The sequence below is a fragment of the Tupaia chinensis genome, unplaced genomic scaffold (genome assembly GCF_000334495.1).
Source record: "Tupaia chinensis unplaced genomic scaffold, TupChi_1.0 Scaffold000196_1, whole genome shotgun sequence".
Taxonomy (NCBI): domain Eukaryota; kingdom Metazoa; phylum Chordata; class Mammalia; order Scandentia; family Tupaiidae; genus Tupaia; species Tupaia belangeri.
The window spans coordinates 1822030-1847490 of record NW_006159671.1 but is presented as its reverse complement, the minus strand read 5'-3'; the positions used below and the strand labels follow the sequence as shown (position 1 = coordinate 1847490).

General features: G+C 38.9%; 1 protein-coding gene across 1 annotated transcript in view; it reads right to left on the bottom strand.

Moving 5' to 3' along the window:
• Window positions 1–2735: 2735 nt before the first annotated feature.
• The window catches only part of NELL1 (neural EGFL like 1), a gene marked incomplete in the record, with an annotated part of 909119 nt that continues 886393 nt past the window's right edge, over window positions 2736–25461 (bottom strand). The window contains 4 exon segments of the mRNA XM_027771205.1: window positions 2736–3243; window positions 4732–4956; window positions 7172–7348; window positions 18602–18795. Coding sequence (XP_027627006.1) covers window positions 3193–3243; window positions 4732–4956; window positions 7172–7348; window positions 18602–18795 — 647 coding nt within the window.

Here is a 25461-nt window from a genome sequence, read left to right as displayed (position 1 = left end):
CCTGTTTTTTTCATTTACGATAATCAAACTAGAGTTTAACTTCTAACAGAAAATGTTTTGTTTTATATTCTTCTTGGACATATAACAGAAATTTCATCATTTTTGTTGAGTGGTAATTAATGTAGATTTATAGGTGGCTAAAAAAATAGCAAATTGCATAAATCTGTGTGGATGAAAAGATGGGTAAATAAACCCTTACCCCTTTAATAGCCAATGATTTCAGAATGAAAATGTAACTATGATGGCCTCAGAGTTATGGCCTGCAACACCTGTCTCCAGCCTGCCTCTTCAACCTCATCTCATGTCATTTCCTCCTCAACTTTTTAGCCTCTGGCTCCAACCATGACCTTCGGTACACTAACCTTTTTTTCACTTTGCAGTCTTTTGCACTTATATTCTTTGCCTGGACAGGTATGAGGCTCTTTCTTATTCTCCAGGTCTCAGTTTGGTATGTATACATAATTGCCTCTCAGTGTATTTCCTTGTATTTTGAGGTGTGTGTGTGTGCGTGTGTGTGTGTGTGTATTAATCTTCAGAAAAGGAGCATTTTAAACTTTTATTTTCCCATAAAGCAAGAGATTGGGTGATGGGGTAAATGATTCATGGCTATTGTGGGTTTACACTGACCTCTTACTCTGAATGTTTCCCAGAAGCCATTATCATAATTTTAATAAAGCAATATCACAATCATGAGGGACATGGAACACAGAGACAATAACAGATACTACACCTCATCCATGATTGTCTTTTAATGTCAACCCTTTAGAAGGAAGAAAGGCTCACTTGCAATTGAAATGCGAAATCACATTTGGAGTCCTTAAGATGGCACAGGGAGAAACATCGTGAGTTGGGTGGTAGTTCTAGGTTTATGATTAATTAGTTGCAAACTCTAGACAAATCACTCACTCTCAGTGCTGGTTTTCTTATCTGTAGAGGTGAAGGTGAGGTGTTGGGTCACTTGTTTTCAAGCTGTGCTCTGTTGAAAGCTGTGTAAGGATGAGGTATACTAGCTCTTCAACCATCTTGGTGACAGAAGACTAGCTCTTCAATGCCCTATTCTAACCAAAAACTGTTCTCCATTTATCCAATTTTTGTGCTGAATCACTGAATACATTTGATTTTTAAAATGGGTCTTATTGTCTGAGAATATCTGAAAAACACTAGAGTGGACAGTTTGCAAAAGCTGTGATAATTTTTTGATAATACGAAAAATTATAAATTGAAATGTAAAAGATTTAAATGAAACCCACTCTATGTAAGGCACTATACAGGATGCTAGATTTGAACTGTACATAGAGCTAGTTTATATAGTTAATATGAATGATGCATGTTGCATGTGAATATATACTTCATATAGAGATATATGCGTTGTATGTTGCATACGACTATAAATGCATAGGAATAACTATTATATATCACTATTTATGCATGTGTACTACGTACAGCCTAGAAGAAAATAATGAGGCAAAGTAGTGTTTAATAGATACGTGTTTAGTTAATGTATAAACTTTCATCTTCCCTCATATTTTACTCTCTTAAATTAACAATGCTTTTTACACTATTAATGTTGGGATTTTACATAAGGGCCCACCGTTTGCCCAATCCCTGACATAGAGAGTCACAAATGATTCTTGTAAATGTCTCTAATTTCCAAGGAAAATTGAAAGTTTTTTAAATGTAATTTTAATAAACACTTTTAAAAGAGTTACTTTCAAATTCCCTTCTCTAAGATTCCATTTAAATAATTCAAATAAAATAGATGTGTTCTAATTTACTATGCTATACCAGTCTTTGCCAAATGCTGTGATCATAATTAAGTTGATTTAATGTAGTGAACTCCAACTTCACTAAAGATTGAGTATCCTCTCTATTGTACAAATACCAATAAAAAATAGTAACTGGAGCATAGAGTTTTAAAGTAATAATTCTAATATCTGGAGTCTAGGTATTATTTTAACATTGTTGGGGGGGTGAAAAATGCATGAATTTAGTTCAGGTAGATGAATTCAGGAGCTTTTAGGTATTAAGAACTAAGATGTGATTTATCTGAAACTACAACTGACGGTTGAATTCTCACCTCAGATAAAATGTGATTTACACTTTTTATTCATCTTGTATCACTTGATAACTGGCAGCTCTTAAAAATGTGGTAGTGGCTCAAGTGGAAACAAACATTCACTGTTTTAAGATAATTACTGGTCATACAAAAGTGACTCCTTTTTCCATGTGAAAGGCAATGTGGTTTAGTGGAAACAGCACTGGACAGGAATTACAAGGCTCGGTTACCAATACTAACATGCTGAAAATCAGCTAGCTGACCAGAACTCCTGAATCCATGCTTCTGTAATGTAGGAAAAACACTATTCACATATACTGTGATAATTTGTATTAATGACTATGAAATATTAATAATTATAGGAAGACCTTGTAAATTATCAAATAATATCTAAAACTAATTCAAAGACAAATTCACTTTCAATGGGAAGAAATGCTTTTAGCATTGCTGCTTCTCAATTGTGGTAGTGTTACTTTTAAGACAAAGGAGAGAATTATTTTAAAATTATTATTTTCTTATTGTTATCCTTCTCCTCTTTAACCTATCAGAAGTTTTTTTTAGTCTACGTAAGCTGAAGGAGTGAGCATCGGAGTTCAGTAGTTGGAAAGATAAGTCTGATGCAATTCGAGCTGACCTACAACATTTCATCAATACATTTCACAGGGTTCTCAATACTAAGTATGCAGTGGATGGGACAAAATCACAACAGGCAACTTTATTTTTAGAATTTGATCCAGAAATCAAAAAATAAATAAAAGCTGAGTCTCTCTTTTGCCAGTATACAAAGCAAAACCAAAAAACACATTGACATTTACTATGACATCATTGACATGTATTTGCAAATGATCTGATCAGGGAAACATGAGTTACAACTGGGGAAACTTCTTTTAACAACCGTAGACTTGAATGCACTGCACTGTAGATCACCTAGACTGGGGTAGCAAGAATGAGCAAAGTGCTAGGTCCGAAAGGCAACCCCAACACCTTCCTTAGATGGAGACTTTGGTAATTGTCTGTGGTAGGAAAAAAAAAAAACAAAAAACCAAAAACAAAAAACCAAAACACCAACTATTCTTCATCATGTTGGATGGTCATTTTGTCAATCTTTCTCCTGTGATGAGTCCATTTTAAATACTTTAATTATTCTGAAGACACTCCAAATCCACAGAACAGCAGACTCTCCCATTCTGCACAAAGACACAAGTGTTAGCCAATGGAGGGAAAGAATATAAACAATTAGCATTTTATGATTTGTATATTTAAAACAACTTACTATTGGGTCATCAAAAAAGTCATGATCTATTTTTGTATAGAGAAAACAATCAAATATATTCTGAGAAAAATTCCAAATGCTTAAAAAAATGCTAGAAAAAAATGCTTGAGAAAGAGTCAAAAGGAAGAAAGGACTGATCGATAACCCTTCAGGGTTCCTTTTTCTAGGGTTCTGTTAGCAGTACCATTTCATAGCCACACTTCACCCCGCCCACTCAGGGACGGCTCCCTGGTGTTTCCAAGTCTTCACACAACTCATTTGCTGGACTTGTTTCAAATGAATGTCTTTTCAAAAATAAATCCCTGAAAGATGATGATTAGCCGTTTTTAAAGCTAATTAACAAATAACTACAATAATCTGAAGGCAAATCCAAGATGCATTCCAGAAAGATTTTCATTATTAGTGAGAAATATTAAATCTCTCATGCTGGCTATGAAGGGAATAGGACACATTTAAATGTACAAATTTTTAGAAATGTATTTAGAATCAATTTTATGTATTAATGTAGATATATCTTTATAATTCCCCTTAAAGAACCTCAAACCTGACATCAAAAAAATAGTACATAATACAACAGGTCTTTAGTTTTCTGGGGCTAATGGGACCATGACTCATTTACTAAGTGAAATCTGATATTATCCTATTTCTATTGGGGTTACATATGAAGATGGTATTTTTTAGGAAGGAGAAAAGAATTCACATTTATAACAGTGTAAAGAGGCAAGCTGGGAACCTTCCACTGACACCTAAAGCTGAACAAGAGTTGATGGTACCAAGAAGACTAATATTTTTAGCACGCTCAGTCATGGGAATCTTAAACAGATATTCTGGCAGAGCTTCTGCTAATCGTGACTCCAAACAAACTGAAGCTACAGCATTTCATGAGTTTTGATGGGAAGGGATGGTCAGTATTTTTAATCATAAAAAATATACGAGGGTATTCTCATAGGGCTCCAAAAAGACAAAGAAAATAATACAATTATTTTGATGATTAGGCACTCTGATAATTAAAGCAATAAACTTCACTGAGCACCTTTTAAAAAATAACATTGACAATTTCATGAAAAAAAAAATACTAAATTTTCCAAGATGAAATAAGGTAGATCTTCTTCCTCCCTTTCAATAAGCAATTTACAATAACTTATCTGTGAGCCTGGCACCAACTTTTAAGTTTAGAGGCAAGAGAGATTATTTTATTCCCTGTTTATTTGGAATATGCCTTTAGACACAGTGTGGCTAGGATCCATTTAGACACATTCACTTCTGGGGGAAGTACATGCATCACTTGGGTCTCCAGTTGGTCCCTATGGAACCTGCACATTTAGAATCAGCAGGAGTGAATCTCCTGCAGTGTTTGCTGGCTACTGTTCAAGGCCTGAATATCCTTAGGACTGCCAATTACCTTGCATTTACAGGTTGTGCAGGGAGAGCCGGCCATTGTCCACACTGAGCCACTAAGCCTCGAAACGCCAGAGCTGTCCAGGCAAGATTTTCTGATGTCATAGGTGATGTTATCAGCCAGGCAGGGGTCACTCACACAGCGGGGACAACACTCACCCTCCAAGATGGCCGTGTACTCACACCCCAAACTGGGACAAGTGAGTGGCCAGCAATCTACCTCTCCTTCCTGTGGAGAGAAAATCAGAATTGCATCATCATTGCTCTTATGCACGATTTTATTCCCAAAGTCCTAGTCGGGGGAAGAGCACAGTAATTCTCATCATTCTCCTCACTGAATGTTTCTAGTTAGCATCACAATAGGTACCATAGACATCCCCCTGGAGGACCTACACATACACACATACACACCCACGCACCCACACACACGCACACACAGAAGATGACACGTCCTGTCATCAACTCTGACAGGATGCTCTTATGGACAGTCTCTAATACAGTCCACAGAAAGCATTAGGTTAGCTCCCTGTGTGCCAAGCACAGCTTACATTTTTTTAAGTATGCTATTTTTGATTGCCTCATCATTATCAGTACAATTCCACATTAAGTTTTGAGCTGTCAAGTTTTGGGCTTGATTTTTTTCTTTTCCAGTCAATTCATGGTAATAATATGAATAAATAAATGGAAAGTTACTGGCTAGTATATAAAGAAAATGAGTTTCTCCTAAGGTCAAAAGGAGAACCTGAAGCACTATTGTATTGCTATTGAATTTCCAGTTGAGGTTGCATAATATCGGAGCCATTTCAAAATGGTTTGGAATGTAATATGTAACCAGGGAGCTTTCCATAGTACAGGTCAAATGGAGCCTCTGTATGTCTCAGCACCTGGCAGGTGTGGCTCCACCGAGCTGCCATGGTACAGCTGCTTCCCTGTGCAGCCTCCTCTTCTGCGAGTGTGTGTGCGCGTGTGTAGGGGTATATCTAAAAAGTTCATGAAAAGTACATATTATGAAAAATCCACAAATTTCAATTTTTAAGAAATATCTATTATTAAGTTTGCTATAGGGCACATATGCTCACCAGAGAGAGACAGAGAGAGGAAAAGTGATAAAATAAGCCACCAGGTCCAGGACTTGAACTGTGATGGACCATGTGGGAGCCTAGTACCTTGCCACCTGTTACGACATAAGGTAACTCTTGTGTAATTGTCTATGTATTTGGTAGGTAAAGACCATAACTATCTCGCTCACCATTAGACAGTGAGTGTCCCACACAAAATGCAAAACTCTTGATAAATATCACATATGACCCATACTATTCTCAAGTGAGTCTTCAGTTATACACTCCACAGCTTCAGTTTTCCCAGAAAATAGTATCCTTAGGGGCTGGAGATGGAAGAGGATACATTTTTGTATTTCCATCTATGAAAATTTTATATATAAAGTTAATGTCAATTTTTCTGACTATTTGATGATTGGCTTCTTGAAAAAGACATAGAATCTCCTAGAAATGGAACCAGTTTTATACTTCTGTTGGATTTGTTTCTCTTGAGATGGGAGTTTGAAAAAATAACTATAATTTGAATTTATCTGAGTTATACTCTTAAGTATTCAGAGTGCTTGGGAGAACATATTCGATGAGGATTATTTGTACTTCCACTGAGAGATTTTGGGAAATCTAACAACAATTTAGAACATAATTTTTCTGAATGCTTGTTTTCATATAATGCTATTGGGTTGTTGGAAATGTCATGACGTGTTTTTTGTGTTCTATGCAATAATGTGTCATGGCTTTTCCTACAACCCACTAACAGACCGTGTCATTAATTTCAGTAAATATAAAGAGTGGACAACCATCCTATACCTTCATCACAAGTTGACTCAGGTAGTATGCTCCATGGTTAAGACTGCCTTACTGAATAAGCATTACATTTATTAGGACAATATGTCCTGAAAGTCTTCTCATCCCTAGAAATATTTGTGGTATAATTTGAAAGAAACAAACAAAAAAGGAAACAAGTCCTTTTCTCTCTTTCTTTTCTGGACTTCCTCAAATTTGATTTTACCATTAGTGTCCCTCATACATTTTTCCAAGTTTTTGTTATGGTGCACATGTGCTCACCAGAGAGACAGAAAGAGAGAAAGTGAGAAATAAGAGTAGATTTTATGAAAAGTTCAACTAGTCAAGACTGAAAGCTTTGGGTCTTGCGGAGATTTTACCTGATCTGCATTTCCTAAGAACAGCAGCTGTATACTAACTTCACTCGGGCAAAATCTGTCCCACAATACGTTCAGTCTTTACACAGCCTTTTAAATATAATCTGAAAGTTTGTAGGCAGAGCATATGCCCCTTAGTGAGACCATACGTCCTCCATCCCACTGGACACTGAATTAGTAAACCCTTCCAGAGTAAAGGGAAAACATCCTCTAAAGGTAGCTGACATACCAGACACCGGCACTGCTGACAGCTATGGGTCCAATTGTCTCCACTTCGGTAGAGCTTGTGTCCATTTTGATCTAAACATTGACTTGTGACTCTCGTGTCACACTCTGGGCAACAGAAAAGGTCAACACTTGGATTCTGGCAATCACAAGCTGTCCGTCGACAGAATATCTTCCCGTCCTGTGTAGAAATGAGGTGAAAGGAGGTTTCATCATTAGAGAAAGGTGAGAAAGCTATACTATCATAATCGAACCTTGTAAATACTACACAGAGCACATCGGAAGAAATTTCTTAAGAGTCTTAGTCATGCCCTCACCATCTCGCATTTTGGACAAAACAGATGCATGCACCTGAGTTCATGAAAACACACCTTCTTCACCCAGTCTTGCCCACAGAGCAGCCCAAGTAAAAATGGAGAGTTAAAGAAGTCAGTATGTTCTATAAAAATACCTTTTTATAAATGTTTCCTTGTAGTTCTCAGTAAGAATTATAACTACACTAAACAGCTAAAATCATTTATATGGTCAGCATTTCATTCTAATGGAAAACTATGCTACTGTGTCTTCCTATTTAGGTTATTGGAAAAGTTATGACATGTTTTTCTGTTTTTCTATGTAAAAATGCTTCATGACTTTCCCCATGACCCAACAGTTTACAATGACATCCCTAACATGTTCAAATGTGTTCATCTAATTTTGTCTCTGCTTCAACTCTGGAAAAAAAGTCTTGTTACATCTTTCTTTTTGGTGGGGGGCGGGGCAGATAAATTAACTCTGGCCCAGAGAGGCTAAGTGACTTAAGCAAGATTACACAGGTACTAGTTCTCTAATCAGTACCACAGGATCTTATTCCACATGACAGCCTTTAGGTTTTGCATTACAAGAGTTTATAATCAAGTGTACCTTCTGTCTTGAGACAATTGATGAAATTATCTATGCAGCATAATTTTTGGAGAATCGGTCTTGAGAACTCACAGTTAAAAGAATGTGAAGGCCAATAGCCTTTAAGCATTAAGACTAAACATTTTACAGCAAGTATCACTTAGATGTCTGCCCCTCATAGTAACTTCCCACCTTACACAGTGAAGAGGCTGATATTGTAAGGTAAGAGCTATAGTCATGATTTATGATTATAACTGCTTGGCTGCAGATTTACTAAACCAAAGACTCTCAAAGCTGGAAGGACACATAAACAAACCTCCTGACCTATACCTGAATGTTCTTTATAGCAATTGTATTCAAAAGTCATCAGCCTGTGATCAAAAATCTCCAGTTTCAAAGAATAACTCACCATCATAGAAGGCATTCAAAGTATGCATCTCTGTACATGTCAATGTTAAAAATTAAACTTCTTGGGACCAGCAGTTAGCGTAATGGCTATGTTGCTGAACCCCGATGTAGTCAACTGCAGTTCGAGTCCTGGACCCGATGGCTTAAACTCATGTCAGACATGTATGTGTACATGCCCAAGATTCTGAGAAGAGAATGGAGGAGAAGCGATTGCGGTGTGGCCATCCTCCCCGGGGGGGAGGGGGGGGCGTGATTTCTCACTTTCTATCTCTCTGGCTCTCTCTGCTTTCTGGTGAGCACACACACCCTATAGCAAAAATCTCTCCACGAAAAAAAAAATTGAACTTCTTGTTACCTCAATTCACCAATCTTAATTCATGTCCTTGATAATCATGGAACTCCCGATACCTTTGTCACATTCATTTCAGTTCTTCAGTACTTAAAAGACAGCTCTTACATATTCAGTAAATTGTCTTATCTCTTCATTAATCATACCTGATTTCTCCACCAGTTCCCATAGATTTTAATTCTTTAACTGTCAGAGTTGTCTCTTCCTTCAACAGTTTTGAGTATTTCCTATCATCATAATTATCATCCATAAACTGAATACTTATCTTGTGTCATATATTTTGCTAAGTCCCTTATATGTACATCATATTTAATTCTGATAATTTGTGGAATAGTTTATATCTCCATTTCTCAAGAGAACAAAATAAAATTCTTCAGTATCAGTCTATTAACACGGGGTTATCTGAGACTCATGGTCACTTTTTTAAGTGGTATACTTTAATGTTTCCTGATTTCAGTATTTACTTTCTTACTTTGGTTATGTCATAGTGTTGACTTATATTGTGCTTAATGAGGACAAAACCATCATTAAGCTCTAGCCCATCTTGTACAGCTGGTTGTTGAGAAACAGTAGGTGTGTAAGCTGATGTTTATTCCTGTTGCATTTCACCTTGTTAGATCCATTTCATCTCTTCTGACTGTCACAATGTTTGCTAAATGCTTTTTCTGTCATCCACCATAGTCCGCCCTCCTTCACAGCTTGGTGACATCTGCAAACTTGATGGACTTGCCCTCAGGGTCTTTGATTGTCTCCTCCAAAACAATGCTGATTCAGACAGAGCTTGCTGAGATAAGTTTAGTGTCAGCTAAAGTGGAAACCTTTCAAAGCTTTATATCCTTTATGGAGAATGGAAAGGAGACATGCAGGCAACATACAAAATAAAGTAACAGGTTGAAAACTTCTTACCCTCAAATTGTGTGCACTGGATGCATTACTGTGGAATGACAAGTAATCACAGTATTCCAGAAATATCAAGAGATGAAAGATTATACACACATTTTTGTGTGCATGTGTATATGTCAATATATATAGAAAGAGCTTGCAAGAAATTCTATAGGTAAGCTGGTGAATTAATCAGAGCATTCAGCTAGTTTGGAAAAAGAAGTGTTCAGATCTTAGGAATCTTTTAACAACAAGCCTTTATAGATCATATACCATTATTTTAACCCACTGGTACTAGCATATTTTGCTTGTGAGAACATCCCAAAATGACTCCCTGGAGATTTATTTTAACCAACAGAAGCTCAAAAGAGTGATGATAGCTACATCATGAATCATTTGATCAGCCAAATTTCTGATGGCATGGTATTACTCTCCATAGGTATAGAAGGGCTAAACCTGGGCCAGCGATTGATGAAGTTTACCCACCTGTATTCCACATGACTAACAGTGGATCAAGTCCTGGACTCAGCAGCTTGAAAAGCATGCCAATCACATGTGTGTACATGGCCAAATTCCCAAAAGGAGAGAGAAATGTAGAAAAAGGGCTTATGGTGAGACCATCACCCAGAAGGGTGCTTTCTAACTTTCCTTCACAGATACCTTCTGGTAAAGTAAGGATAAATAATTTTTTGAGAGGTTTTTGCCTCTCTGGTGAGGGCACATGCACTCACCAGAGAGAGACAAAAAAAGTGGGAGGGAAAGTGCGAAATCACCTCCCCAGGAAGGATGGCCACACCACAGTCCCTCCTCCTCCATTCTCCTGGGATCTTGGGCATGCACGTGTGCCTCAACATGATTTTTAAGCCACTGGGTAAAGGACTTGAATCATGGTCAGCCATGTGGGAGTCCAGTGATATAACCCCTATGCCACCTGCTGGTTCCATGAATAAATTTTTAAAAAAGGGGTAGGGGGCCTAAACCTCAAGAACCAACATGGTCATGCCATGACCAGCATCCAAAAAAGGGATACATTCTTTTTGAAGAGGTTATTGTACAATTGTCAATGAGACTCAGGACATTGAACTTCTTCCAATGTGCTGATTAAAAGAGGAACAAATGGATAGCTTCCAGGATTGTTCAAAATAAAGCAATCTCACATCTCACCAGTTATGCGAAACACCAAATAGGCCCCTTTTAGCTTCGTGTATGTTTCAGAACAGTGGCTATATTCACTTTGGCTTTGAATTATAGGCTGTCAGAAAATCATTTTTAATAATGAAAATGTCACAAGTGACTTCATTAATTCAGTGAGAATGCCACTATAAAACCTCAACTCAGCAAGCACAACCACACAGAAACCAAATCTGGAAGAGAATGGAACCCTCTGATGGTTGAGTCATCCTTCTCATCATAGATTTTGCAGCTATTTCCAGAGCTCAGCCTCTGTTCCAATAGGATAGTCAGAATAATCTTTACTTCAATGTATTTTTCTGCCATAGAAGCTAAACTTTTTATGCAATTCTATAATGAAAGTTCAGCTATAAGCAACTTATATTGTAATATTTAATTTTTTTAATAAAAGCAAAAACAGTGACATACACTTTCCTAGCAAATAAAAACTGAATTTATTCTGATGCCAGGAAGATTGTAGGTTTTATATAGTAAATTATGCATTTTATTACTGAATAGTCAACATGCTGATATATTTATTCCAGATTACATAACATCACAATTTTTTTCCTGCCATACAATTTGGGAATTTTTAAATCAAAAGGTGGATTGGCCAGCTCAGTGGTGCAATGGTAATGCAATGCTCAAGGGAAGCCAGATCCACATGGATGGCAGGTTCAGTTCCCTGGGAGGAAACTTAGGGAGGGGGTGATAGGCTCATGGGGCTCTATTGAGGGTACTTCTCTCTCTCTCTCTCTCTCTCTCTCTCTCACTCTCGCTCGCTCTCTCTCTCACTCTCGCTCGTGCTCTTTCTCTCTCTCTCTCACTCTTGCTCACGCTCTTGCTCTCTCTCTCAAAAAAGAAATACATTTTTTTTAAAAAAGGTGGGTTTCAGGTAAGATTATTGATGTAAATTGAATAGTGTGAGTAGAGGTTGGCAAACAGGTATTAATGGTCCATATTCAGTTGCCTTTTTTCTATATAAAGTTTTATTTGAACACAGGTTTCCTCATTCATTTACATATTTTCTTTGGCTGCTTTCATATTACAGTGGCTATGTTAGTATTTGGAAGAGACCTATGGTTTGCAAAACCTAATATATTTAACCCTTTACAGAAAATGCTGCTAGTTTCTGCTACCAACTTAGAATCAGAAGTGCTACTCATAGGTTTTGCCCTCTCCCACACAAGTTTACTGGGCTGTGATATACAACCTTTTGATGCATATTCATTTTGCCTTCAGGTCACTGCCCACACACTAGTCCTTTGGTCCAATCTAATTAGCTCCTCAGGTAGAAACGCATGTAGCAGTCATTCTATCCAAACATCTCATTTTAACAGAAGAAAACAGGCCCAGGAAAGGGAAGTAATTTTTCCATATAGAATTCAATAATGAAACAGATACTAGACCCCAATCTGGACTTTTTTAAAATTTTCAAAGGGTGCATGTTTTCATTTGAGAGATGGACACAGAGAGAGACAAAGCCAGGGAAAGGGAAAGCACCAATGGATCATGGTCATACCGTGAGTTCTCCATCATTTCTTCTTCCTATTGGGATCTGAGACATACATGCAGAGGCACATGGCATGTTTTTTAAGCCATGAAGGCCAGATTTCAAACCATGGTTGGACATGTAAAACCCATCTCCCTTAACTATTAGAGCACAAGGCCTGCCCAAATCTGGACTTGTATAACAATAATTTTCCAAGATGCATCTATGAAGGGGCTGGAGGGTAGGGAAAAATGATTTCAGGTAAAATGAGTTTAGAAAGATTTGAAGGAAATGTCCTCAAATCAGCAGTGTAACATTTCCTGGGAACTAACTGTTATGTTGCTGGGAAAGTCATCACCTATTTTTTGTTCGTTTGTTTTAATGCAAAAACGCATCATGCCTTTCCTGACAACCCAATAGAAATACCAATTCTAGAGTCCTATCTAAGACCTACTGAACTAGAAACTCTGGGGGTGGGACCAGCAATCGAGTTTCACAAGCCCTTTGGGTGAGTCTAGGGCCAGTGACAGGTTCGGAACCACTGACATTGAAGCAACATGACCCCATCAGTTAATGAGCAAGCATGGCATAACAGGAAGCTCCTACAATGAAAAGATGGAGTTTGGAACATCACAAAAGAAGGAAGTCCAGGGAATAACATGAGACTGTCTTCCTTATCACAACCAGAGTTTTGAAGGCAGAGCAAATTTTGCTCTCCTGCTCATCTTTCTGAGAAAACAAAACACAATCTTCAGGCTTGCACAGACAGCCTCCATCACCAAAAATGCCTCAGACAGAACGGTATTGATAATGCCGCTGATTGGGTTCAGAGAGCAAAGTCAAGCCTTTCTATGAGGAGATTGCAGAAATATGACTTCTGCCCTGGTCCCAGGCACAAACCCATTCACCCTGGTCTTCACTGCAAGTGAGTGCCATGCTCAGAATGGCAGGGACATTTTACTGGTGGCTGCTTGAAGATAAAGTTCTTCCTTCCTTGCCAGAAAGAGACACGTCAGTTCTTTAAGCTGTCCCTACCATGACTCTCCTCCTCAGCGTGTGGGCAAAGGCTCCTTTAGCCAGGTCGAATGGCCATTGTTCCGGACACTCTCAAGGCCAAGATCTTGTCCACTCTGCCTTCCCTTTCAGCATGGCCACAGTAATTCACCCCTAGCTTTGTATAGCAGAGTGGGTGACCTGTTATTTGTAATACTCATTTCTCTACTCATCTCTGAAATTCCAATAAAAACCCAATCCTTGGCATTGTTTGTCTTTAGTACTATTTGAGTTTCAGAATGAACACTACTCACTTCTGTTTTTAACTGTATGAAAGCATCAAAATCAAGTCTGGCCTCCAGAATCTGTTCTCTTCTTCCCACTAGATTTCCCAGTTACTGACGACAGCAGTAGTAGGTGTTGGCATCAGTGTTTATGTAGGAGTAGGTGTGCTTGCAGCCAATGTCCAGTGCATCCAAGTGCAACATGCAAGCCCTTCCTTTTTCCTTTCATCAGGCCACCTTCCCTTTCCAGGATTCTTTTCACCCAGGAAAATGAGCAGCTACATCTCAAATCTCCCACTCTGGAACATCTTTTATGTCTCCAGGATAGGAAAGGCATTGTCACAGGGGCTCGGTCTCTGGCACTATCAGTCAATAGAACCCCATCATTTTATTTCTGGATTTTCTCTCACGTGATCAAGCTTTTCCTCTCATCCTTACTCTCGTAAGTCTTTATCTCAGCCTGAGTGGTTTCTTTCTTTAGCAACCATCTTCTGAGGCTATCCATCATGCTGCCAACCAGATCCTGATTGGGCTATGCCAATCCCCAAGGCAAAAATCTCTCATGATCCTTTTGCTGGCCAAAGGATGAAGTCAAAATTCCGTGGCCTGGCTCTATCTCCAGCCTCATCGCTGACTATGTCTTGCTCCTGATATTCTAATTTCATCATTTACTTTATAGTTCTAAAATAACTGTGTTTCTTTTTCTTTCTTTTTTTGTTGTTGGTTATAGAGTATGTGCACTCACAGAGAGATGATGAAGGGAGAGTAATAGGGAGAAGGTGCCCAATTGGGTAGAGTCAAACCACAATCCCTTCTCCTCTATCCCGCCATCCTGTCAGGATATGGGGCATCACATACACATGCTAAGAGGACTGGGACTTGAACCAGGCAATTGATCATGTAGTATCTGACTCCCTTAACCACCGAGCCACAGGTCTAGCCCACAACAACATATACGCTTAGGCTTTGTACCTTTGCTCTTGTGGTTCCCTCTGCCTGGGATTCACTTTCCTCCACATCTCTACTTGGCTATGTCTCTCATCCTTCAAGGTCTTATTCAGAAGTCACATCCGCCATGAAGACTTCCTCCATTCCCTCTGCATCCTCCTAGAATAGAGTGTACTTTCCTTTCTCCCCTAGGGCAAGTTGTTCATGCCTCTACCACAGCGTGACAAGTGGTCAACGATATAACCATTTCCTCTTTATCACCACAATCTCCAACATAAACACAACTATTTGTACTAAAATGCAGCATTTCCTAGAAACAAATATACCTATGCCCTCTCTACCTTCTTATACAGCACAGGTGAAAAATAAAGATGTCTCCCTAAGGCCTTGGGCAAATTTATGAATGGAAGAGCTGTAAATGGGTATGGGGGAAAAACTGAGCTATAACCAAGATTCAGGCATAAAGCTCAGAGAGAGAACCATTGCTCAACTGAGTTTCTGTGGTATTGCTGATGTTGGAGGAATATGGGTTCCAAGCAGTTCAGCAGTCTTTCAGTACCTAATTAACTAAGAGGTATAAAGGGAGACAAAACCATTGTCACTACCAGGGAAGTATATAGAATTTAAACAAAAGCCCAAATCCATTTGTGCTGGCCTCACTTTATTGATTTCCACTCACCTGACATGTTTCAAGAACTCTTTTTCAAGTGCCATGAGACACTAGCAGCTCACCGAATGTATTGGCATTCAAGGGCAATACATTTGAGAGAAACTTTGCATCTTTCAACATTAATCCTTGACCCTTTGTTCCTTTGTGTGATGATGCTACTGTGTTATTTGGTTTTATTTAAATGTGAAACATCAAAGATATGATTGAAAAGACAGTACCTTATACCCCAACCTTGACTTTTTTCTTAACCTCAAGATAATTTATTATACTCATGTATTTAGATGCTTTAGTCCAGAGATACTTTTTTAGAAAATTGGAGTAGAATACTTTCAACTGAAAATAATGGAAACAAACCAAGAGGGTTGCAACAGTTCACTTAATAAGCATAATTTACAGAATTTTATCTAGGGTTCTTAATTCAGCTTCTGAAATCAGGCCCTCATCCCCTCTCCTTGACCTTTAGGAAACCATGCTATTCGTGGGTAATGAATGCAATGGAAAAGCAAACCAAAAATAAAAATAAAAATATTTATGTAAAGAAATTTGCCTAGTATTTTATTTAGAAGATGAGTGGTGATGGTGGAGGTGCATCATATTAACAAAATAAAATTATAAGGATTGTTTCTCTCCTGTGGGATTTTCAGTCTAATTCTCACAAAAATTTGAAGATACTTTAGTAGTCAAAACAGAATAAATAAATTAGACTCTTCAATAATTTAAGACAATTAATGAAGCTCTGGGAGATTTAAAATAATTGGATTTAAAATAATTTATCTACATCATCATGAGCTTAAAGAAAACAAAAACTAGAAGACGAATTTTGGTCTTCTACTAGTTAAGACTCCACTAAAGTCCCTTGTCTATATGAAGGACTGAAGACTGAGAAAGTCTAAAAAGGATTTGGGGTCAAATTGTAATCATCATCAAAAGTCAAGAAGAATAATCCTTTCTTACAAAGAACTAGCAAAGAATTCATCCCCATTTTGCTGATTGAACAATAAACTTAGCCTTCTCTTAAAAATTTTCCCCTTTGCGTTCACACCAAATGGTTAAGTATTATTTTTAATAGTTACCGACATCCCACCAATCACTAACATAGTACTGAATTGAAAGTTCAGCTCAGTCATGTTAAACTGACAGATTTCCTAAACAGATATAAATATATTAATAGAAAATCTCTGTAGAGTATTAGAGAACATTTTGCAAGATGAGAAATATTTGGGATAAGCAAGTAGAACTCAAGTCCCAGCTTAGACATGAAAGTCTTTAATTTTTACAGAAAGCTGGGACGAATAGATGGTATAATGGTTACATTGTTGGACTCCCACATAGTTGACCATGGTTTGAGTCTTGGACCCAGTGGCTTAAAACTCACGCTAAGCATGTGTGCATACATGCCCAAGATCCCAAGAGGAGAATAGAGGAGAAGAGACTGTGACATGACCATCCCCTCTGGGGGGTGATTTCTCCCTTTCTGCCTCTCTGGCTCTCTGGCAAGCACATGCGCGCCCTAGCAAAAATTCTCTTTAAAAAAAAAAAAAAGTAAGTTCCTAGCAAAAATTCTCTTTAAAAAAAAAAAAAGTAAGTTAACAGAAAGTTACTTGACCCCTGGGACCAGCAGTTAGTGTAATGGCTATGGCGCTGGACTCCCACGTAGTCGACCACGGTTCCCGTCCCGGACCGGGGGGTTTAAAACTCACGCCACGCACATGTGCGTGGCGTGAGTTTTAAGCCACCCGGTCCGGGACGCGAACCGTGGTCGACTACGTGGGAGTCCAGCGACATAGCCATTACCCTAACTGCTGGTCCCAGGGGTCAAGTAACTTTCTGTGAACTTACTTTTTTTTTTTTTAAAAAAAAAAAAAAGAAAAGAAAAGAAAAAAAAGAAAGTTACTCGACCCCTTAGAAACTTGGTTTCTTCATTTTTTAAAATTGTGCTATAAGAATTCAATGGAATGTTATTCTTAAATTATAAGATGCTTGAAACATAGCAGGCACTCAAGAAATGGGAAAAATGAACTTCAATTTGGGTGTGTGGGGAAGTAAGTTTACATAAAAGAGAAAACGAGTTTTATGGTGTAGTGGTCTAAACACTTGGTGATATAGCTCTTACAAACAGGTGCCCCCAGATTTACTGACATATGGAAAACTTGAAAGGAGGAGGATGAGCTACATCATTTCTTTCTTTTTAAATTTGCCAGAGGGCATATGTGCTACCTAAAGAGAGTAATAGTGAGAAAGCGACAAAGTGAAAAAGCATCCCCTGTTGGGATGGTCACACTGTAAATCTTTCTTCTCCATTTCTCCTTTTGGGATTTTGGGTATGCACGCACATACACACACACAGGCTCAGTGTCTTTTTCAAGCTGCTGAGTCCTGGACTCAAACCATGCAGTTGGCTATGTAGGATCCAGCAACTTAACCACCATGCCACAGACTGACCCCTGGATGATTTCTTAAGGCTTATTTTGGCTCTGTGTCTAGGGAGCACACTGGAAATTTATCAGGAAACCCAGCTCTTAAAGAGGCTACTAAGCAAGTAATTTCTCTTGGTCCCCATGCTCATAAAGTCCAAGATTAAATAGTCCCACCCCAATAGACATAAAAATACAAGGCAAGAGCCACAGTAAAGCAATAACGAAGCAAAATAAATAGGCAAGATCAACAAAAGAAGAAATAAAGCACAAGGAAATCAAACACTTTAATAGACCCATTTTGCAAAGCATAAAGCAAAACCAGACAATGACAGAGTTTCATTTTATAAGCATTAAGTTCACTTCCAAACAACTTAATGTAAGAAACAGCCCAGCACTGAGAATGACAACAAAGGCATCAATTACTAAGAGACCTCCAACTATCATTATCAATTGTTTGTTATAGAAGTCCATCTGTCTCTGACCACTGGAAGCAAATCTGTAAGCCTTGCTTTTTCTGGGTGAGGTCACCACACAAGTGAGCCAGTGCATGTAGGTGACCACAACAGGAAAAGAGTAGTTTGAATCAGCCAGTTTGTGTAAGTGTGGGATGAGATCTCATTAAAACTCTCACCTGATCAACCTAAAGGGCACTGTGGGCGATCAGTGGGAAGACGAACACGGGCTCCACTGCCAGCTTCCCCTTCTCTGCAGCCTGTTCTTAACCCCACAGCTCACTTTTCACTAACCATAATGAACTGAAAGCAGGTTTGCCTGCCACTCGGCATCACTAGCTAATGGTGTGGACGAGAACACGAGAAGCTTTTCAAGAACTACAGGAGACTTGAGTCAGCAGCCAGAGAACAAGATGAGGGGAGGCAGAGAGGTGAGGGAGGAGAAGAAGGAACAGTCACAACTTCTGCTGTACCTCCTGGGCCTTACCTTGCAGGAACAGACAGAGCATCTGTCTTCTTTCAGGGTCCACACCTGCCCATTGCGCTTTAGTCCTCCTTCGTGGGGGCAGTCACCGGAGCAGGAGGGGCCGGAAGGACAGAGGCAGTCAAAGCCCCCTGCCAGGTTGATGCAGGCAGAATCATTCCAACAGGTGTGAGTTCTTAAGGCACATTCATCAATGTCTGCCAGAGATAAAGCACGCAGCTTTAGAACCAGCCAAGGGAACTTAGAAAACAATCATTGCAATGGAATAGAACAACGTTACTGAGCATTTCCTTTGTGCTTGGTACTGTGTCAAGCTGTTCTTTTTGTTTATTTGCTTTTTGCCGTAGGGTGCATACACTCACTCTAGAGAGACAGAAGGAAAGTGAGAATTCACTTCCCCCCAGGGGAAATGCCCACATTACAATCCCTTCTCCTCCATTCTTCTCTTGAGATTTTTGGGAACACATGCACACACGCCCAGCATAATTTTCAAGTCTCTAAGTCCAGGACTCAACACTGTGGTCGGCCATGTGGGAGTCCAGTGCCTTAACCACCACACGATCTGCTGGTCCCAAGTTTCTCACATTTATCTCATTTACTCTGCAAGGCATCTCTGTGTTGGAAGATCTGTTCTAATTCCTATATTGTGAATAATGGAACTGAGGCTCACAGTGTTAAATAACATGCCCAATGTCATGGAGCTATTGAGTCATCAGAAAAGTCACAACACTTAGAAAAACAAAGAAAAACACATTATGACTTTTCCAATGATCCAAGAGCTAGTGGCTGGTCTGAGACTCAAACCCATAGCTGCTTGACTTTAATTACTGTATCATCCAGGAGCAGCTATGAAGAGGTTTGAGGATATCCTCAAGCACTGTTCCACCTAGAGACCATAAACACTGTTAATTCAGTAAGAGCATGGATACACTTCATGGAGATCTGGGCCTTTTAGAAAGGTGTGAATAGATTAGCCACTGAGTAGGAACGAAGGGGCAATTAGGGCAACTCTAACACAATTCAAGACTATCACAAGTTCCTGAGGCCAAGGTTTAAAGAAGTGGGAATAATTCATGGTACATGCATGGTCTAGCTGAATCCTTATCACTCTAGTGCCAGCAATGTTTCTTCCCACACAAGAAAATATCAGATCTAGAGTAAGGCATGACATGGATGCTGCTGAGAGACATACATGACTAATACTCTTTTCCATGGACAGAAGGAAAACATAAATCCAGCCAACCCATTCTGATAGGGAAAGCTAGAGACCTTAGTGACATAGAAGCACACACCTGTCCAGCCCTGGCTTGATCTCTTATTACTGCACAAAGCAGCTGATTCCCTCCCTGAATGAGCTATTAACAATGCCTCCCTTAAACTGAGATAAAATATATTACCCTACAGCTTTTATACATTGTTGCCAGGTCTGAAACTGCTGAGAAAAGTCTAGTAGGTCTTTTTTACCTGTGTCAATCCTTAAACTATTTGAAGATCCTTGTCATGTGATCATCCATTGATGATCCATGCTCTTGAAATATCCTTTAGACAACAACGTTGATTCCAACAAATGTTACCAGAAGTCTGCTATGCACAGTCTTTTGTGCACTAAGTACAGTGAGTGTTGAAATTGACACCTGAGCTGCTGTTGGTAGGCTTGACTCTCATAGGAAGTTAGGATACCAGATTAACAATTTATTCTACACATCCTAATTTCATCTTAAAGTATGTATCAAGTTTTAGGCATTCATTTAAGGATTACATAACCAAATTAAAAAATAATTGAGACCAGCAGATGGCATAATGGTCATGTCTCTGGTCTCCAACTTAGTCAACCATGGTTCAAGTCCTGGACCAGACACTCACACTGGGTGCATGTGTGTGTGTGCCCAAAATCTTGAGAGGAGAATGGAGGAGAAGGTATTGCAGCATGGCCATCCCCCCCAGGGGGTGAATTCTCACTTTCTGTCTCTCTGTCTCTCAGGTGAGCACACATGCCCTATAGCAAAAATCTCTTAAAAAAACATTGTAAATGCACATTATTATAAAATTTCAAAGGCATGATATCAAATTTATTGGGCTTGTTGGGAAAGTGATGATACGTTTTTGCATAGAAAACAGAAAAATACATCATGACTTTCCTGATGACCTAATATAATATTTCATTATTTGTTAAGTTTGCTATAGGGTATGTACACTTACCAGAGACAGAGAGGGAGAGAGAGAGAGAGAGAAAGAGAGAAAATGAGGAAACACCCCCTCATGGGGATGACCATACTGCAATTCCTCTTCTTCCACTCTCCTCTTGGAATGGGGTTTGGGGCACACATGCACACATGCCTGCCATGTTTTTCAAGCTACCAGGTCCAGGACTCAAATTACACAGTTGTCCTGTTGTCAATGTGGGATCCAGCTAGCTGCCTTGACCACCATGCTGCCTAGCTGGCCCACTTCTTTATGTAAATTGCTTCACAGTTTTCAAAGCTATTTTTCATGAGTTATGCTATATGATAACAAGGTTGAAACATTTATTATTTTACAAAAGAGAAAACTAAGGTGCAAAAAGTTACTGCTCATACAGCTGGCTCATGCCAGAAGAAGGAGTGTGTCCTAGGTCTTCTGATAGAGTCACTGGAGCTCTTTCCACTCTACTGTGCCAACTCAAGGTCTAAAGTCATCTTACAGCATCCTTGACTGTTCTGCAATTTTATCTACTGTCAACTACTTCCCTCCAGACCTTGAGGTTTATTTTCAAAGATAAGATCTTATTTATTTTCAAAGATAAGATCCTCTTTCAGGTTTCAGTTGAATTTCTGAGAACTCTCTATGTAATATCAATTCACAATAATCACTCACTTTTTCTGAATTCCCATTGCAATATTTGGTAGAAGATGGCTTAATGTTGAGGTCAATACCGTCTCAGAACAATACTAAATGGATACATTTGCATTATCCGCACTCCCTAGGTCTTTCTAAAATGACTTAATTAAAAATATTTATTATTATACTTTTCTCAATGCATGTATAACCTAGTTTGTATATCTAGGAGACAGACAGGCAGGCAGATGGATGCTTGTAAGTAAAGTAAAATTCAGGTTTCTTAGGATATTTCACTAGTGTCCTCCCCAGTCTCCCTGACTCCAGCCACTAATCATTCCCTCTACTGATTTTTTGATTATGGGTATAATGCAAACATTTGGGGAATATTTAAAAATACCAATGCCCATGTATACCGCCACTGAAGACTGATTTCATTTCCGTAAAGTAGGATCTGGATTTCTGGGCTCTGAAACCAGGTGAGAGCCATTGTTCTACTCATCTTCCACCTGAGGGTGGCCTTCTAAGAAGCAAATCTGATACAGTGTATTCTGGATGGAAAAATCTCATTTTGTATGCTGTAATGATGTACAGTGAATGGATGTTAATAAATAAATTTAAATAAAAAATAATAAGATTTTAAAAAATAAAGAAGCAAATATTTCCATGTCACTCCTTGGCCTGCCACTCTCAGTATTTCTTTGCTGCTTATAATAGAAGGTTCAAACTCCCAGCAGATCATATGACCTTCTACCTAACACTTCGATATGTATTGTCTGTCTCTTCCCCTTTGTGGCCAAAAGCAATGAATAAAAAAATTTAGTCAGATGGGAAGCATAAGTTCAAGAAATCTACTCTACAACATAGGGTCTATAGTTAATAACGATGTATCATATTCTTTTTTGTTTAAACATTTTGCCACAGGTGTGTGTGTTCTATGTACTACAGAATATACTGTGGGTATTAGGAAAGTCATGACACATTTTTGCATAGAAACATAGGAAAAAAAAGTCATGACTTTTCTGACAACCCAATATTATAAGTCTACTTTTACAAAATTTGACCTCTTGATTGCTTAGTAAGTGTAAGGCACAACCACAACCCTGCCCTTCAGAGAACACACTTTATTATTGAATTCTCACCAGTGAAAGCCCTTGGGTCTGGTTTAAAATAGAATAAGTATAGCAAAGTAGTAACCATAATGCAATAGAAGCCCTCCTGCCGTCCTTCCTATGCCAGGAAGAACATTTGATTCTCATATCAGATACTTGAGGACAATAACAGAGGAATGCCCATCAACAAATTACCCCAGAAATTGTCTGGAAGTATCATTTCAATTGATTCACTACCACTGGCTACAAAAGGTTCTATAATTTATGGCTTTATCTCACATAATCTCTACAGTAGCAGCTCATGACCAACTATAATATGCTTTTTTAATAGTTGGTTATTTTGCATATAAAAAGTTAAAACACATATTGGCAGTGTTGTCCTCTCATGAATTAAGACACATGCACAAAAAGACAAACATATCTAGTGCTCCACAACAAAAAGTAGGGTGCAAAACCAGGATTTGCTTTCACTTTTCCAGAATGAAAGGATTTCACAGTTGAATATAGGACCATATTGCCAACGGAGTTCCATGTAATTGCTTTACTTATGACACAGAAATCTAATTCTGCTTCCATGCAATTTAACAGATTTATGGAAAGCCAGATGTTAGCAATTACGGAAACCAATATTATTCATATTCTTGGTAATACAGACCTGTTTGCTCTGCACAAAGCCAACTTAATCTATTATACATATCCCAAGGCGCCCAAAGAGAAGAGGCACCCTATTTACATATTGCAACTGTTGTTCTCTGCTGAGCAAACACAAAGATATTCACTCATGAGACTTACCCAAATCATCAGACAGGCATCCCAATGACAGAGAGACCATGAAACAAAACTCCAGCAAAATATTCTGTACTCAAATCTATAATCATTAGAGCATGCTTTTTTTTTTTTTTGTAAATAATGGTTCCCTGTGATTTCCTTGCTCTTCTCCTTATAAATTCATTATTTAAATGTCCCATGTTCAAATGAGGGTTTTTTTTTTTCCAATAAAATTACATGGCTGAGCTTGCATTGAACAAATTTTCTTGCACTGACATTTTTATAATTTGAAAGCTGTTATTATTGTACTCAATTTTGCTTTAAAAAAAGTCTTGTGTGCCAAGTCAGTCTTCTTTTTTATCTGATTTGAGGTTCATAGGTTACTTGGGCATGAAAGAAAACATAATTACAAGATGTTTATATTAGCAACAATCAAACCAGTCCCAACCAAGCGCCAATTTTTCTACCCTTCAAGAAAAATGACTGCTGAAGTTTCAGTAGCATAGCAACTGTAATGGTATCTGCTGCAGGAGCTGAAACTTCTACAGGTTGATTTTAGAGATCAAAGAAAACATTGCCCATCTTTGCCCCCAAGGATTTGGTAACAGTAAGGTCGAAGGAGTGAACTTTTTCATTACCCCTCATTCCTCTTTCCTGGATAACTTCCAAGGTACATCTAGTCTTATTTTCAAATCTAAAACAGGTGATGTGTCGGAAAACAAAATTTAACCTGGGGTTTGAATATCCAACTGTGTGTGTTCTGACGTGGAAATCATTAGCAGACATTAATGGCTCAGAAATGAGAACAGACCTTGCGGGTTTATTAATGATAGACAGGATAGAACACAGCTACCTTTCCAATTGCTAAAGCAATATTACTTCTTTTATAGTGGCAGAGAGAAAATTACAGGGAAAAATATACACACTGTACATCAGCAAAATAAGTGAGAGAAAAGACATAAATAAACCTGAGGTCTGATGTGACTTTCAAAAATAAAAGACTGGGACTAGCAGTTAGCGTAATGGCTATGTCGCTGGACTCTCATGTAGTTGACTGTGGTTCACATCCCAGACCCGGTGGCTTAAACTCACGCCGGGCGCGTGTGCATACATGCCCAAGATCCTGAGAGGAGAATGGAGGAGAAGGGATTGCAGTGTGGCCATCCCCCCTGGAGGGTGATTTCTCGCTGTCTGTCTCTCTGTCTCTCTCTGGCTTTCTGGCGAGTGCACATGCCCTATAGCAAAAACCTCTCCAAAAAAAGAAAATAAATAAATAAAAAATAAATAAAAGGCTAATGAAATTTTAAGGTGTACAGTAAACTTCAGGTCCAGAATAAGAGATGGGAGCCATGCTATCTCATGTGCTGGTCTTACCACACTTGGCTATAATGTTCCCTTCGAAGCACGGACTACTAAGAATGAGGTTGATATATTCAGGACACACAGAACAGATCCACTGGCATAGGGAGGGGCTCAAACTCATTTCACTTTAACAGAATATGAGTGTTCAGTCTGAAAAGGTAAAGATTAAGGGAAGAGCTAAGTGAGCTATACTTTTATCTATTTGAGATGATATTGTGTATCTCTCATGAAGACTTTCTGATCTCCCTCCAGTGTTAACTCTTGGGTCTCTGTTCCAGCCCCTTGCCTTTCCTACATAAGGAGGAAATCTCACCCTACGGCTTTCCTCTCATTGTCGAGGATTCGGGTTCTGCCATGAATATTCTCCTTTCCTTTAATTGAGCAGACTTTCTCTTCAAATGACAGAAAAAGACAATAATTTGGGCTTCTCTTCTTGGCCCTAGATCTGAATCTTACTTCCTGGTGTCTACCTGACACTACCTCCATTTTCTTCATTTGCTAGCTTCCATGTCATCCTATCAGCAAAGCTTCATTCCTGAAAGATCTCACCACCACTAATTTGCAAAATCATCACCTTTACTTAAGAAATATTGAAGTGGGACCAGCAGTTAGCCTAATGGCTATGTCGCTGGACTCCCAATAGTCAACCGTGGTTCGAGTCCCGGACCTGGTGGCTTAAACTCACGCCGGGTGCGTGTGCGTGCGTGCCCAAGATCCCGAGAGGAGAATGGAGGAGAAGGGATTGTGGTGTGACCATCCCCCCTGGGGGGTGATTTCTCGCTTTCTGTCTCTCTGTCTCTCTCTGTC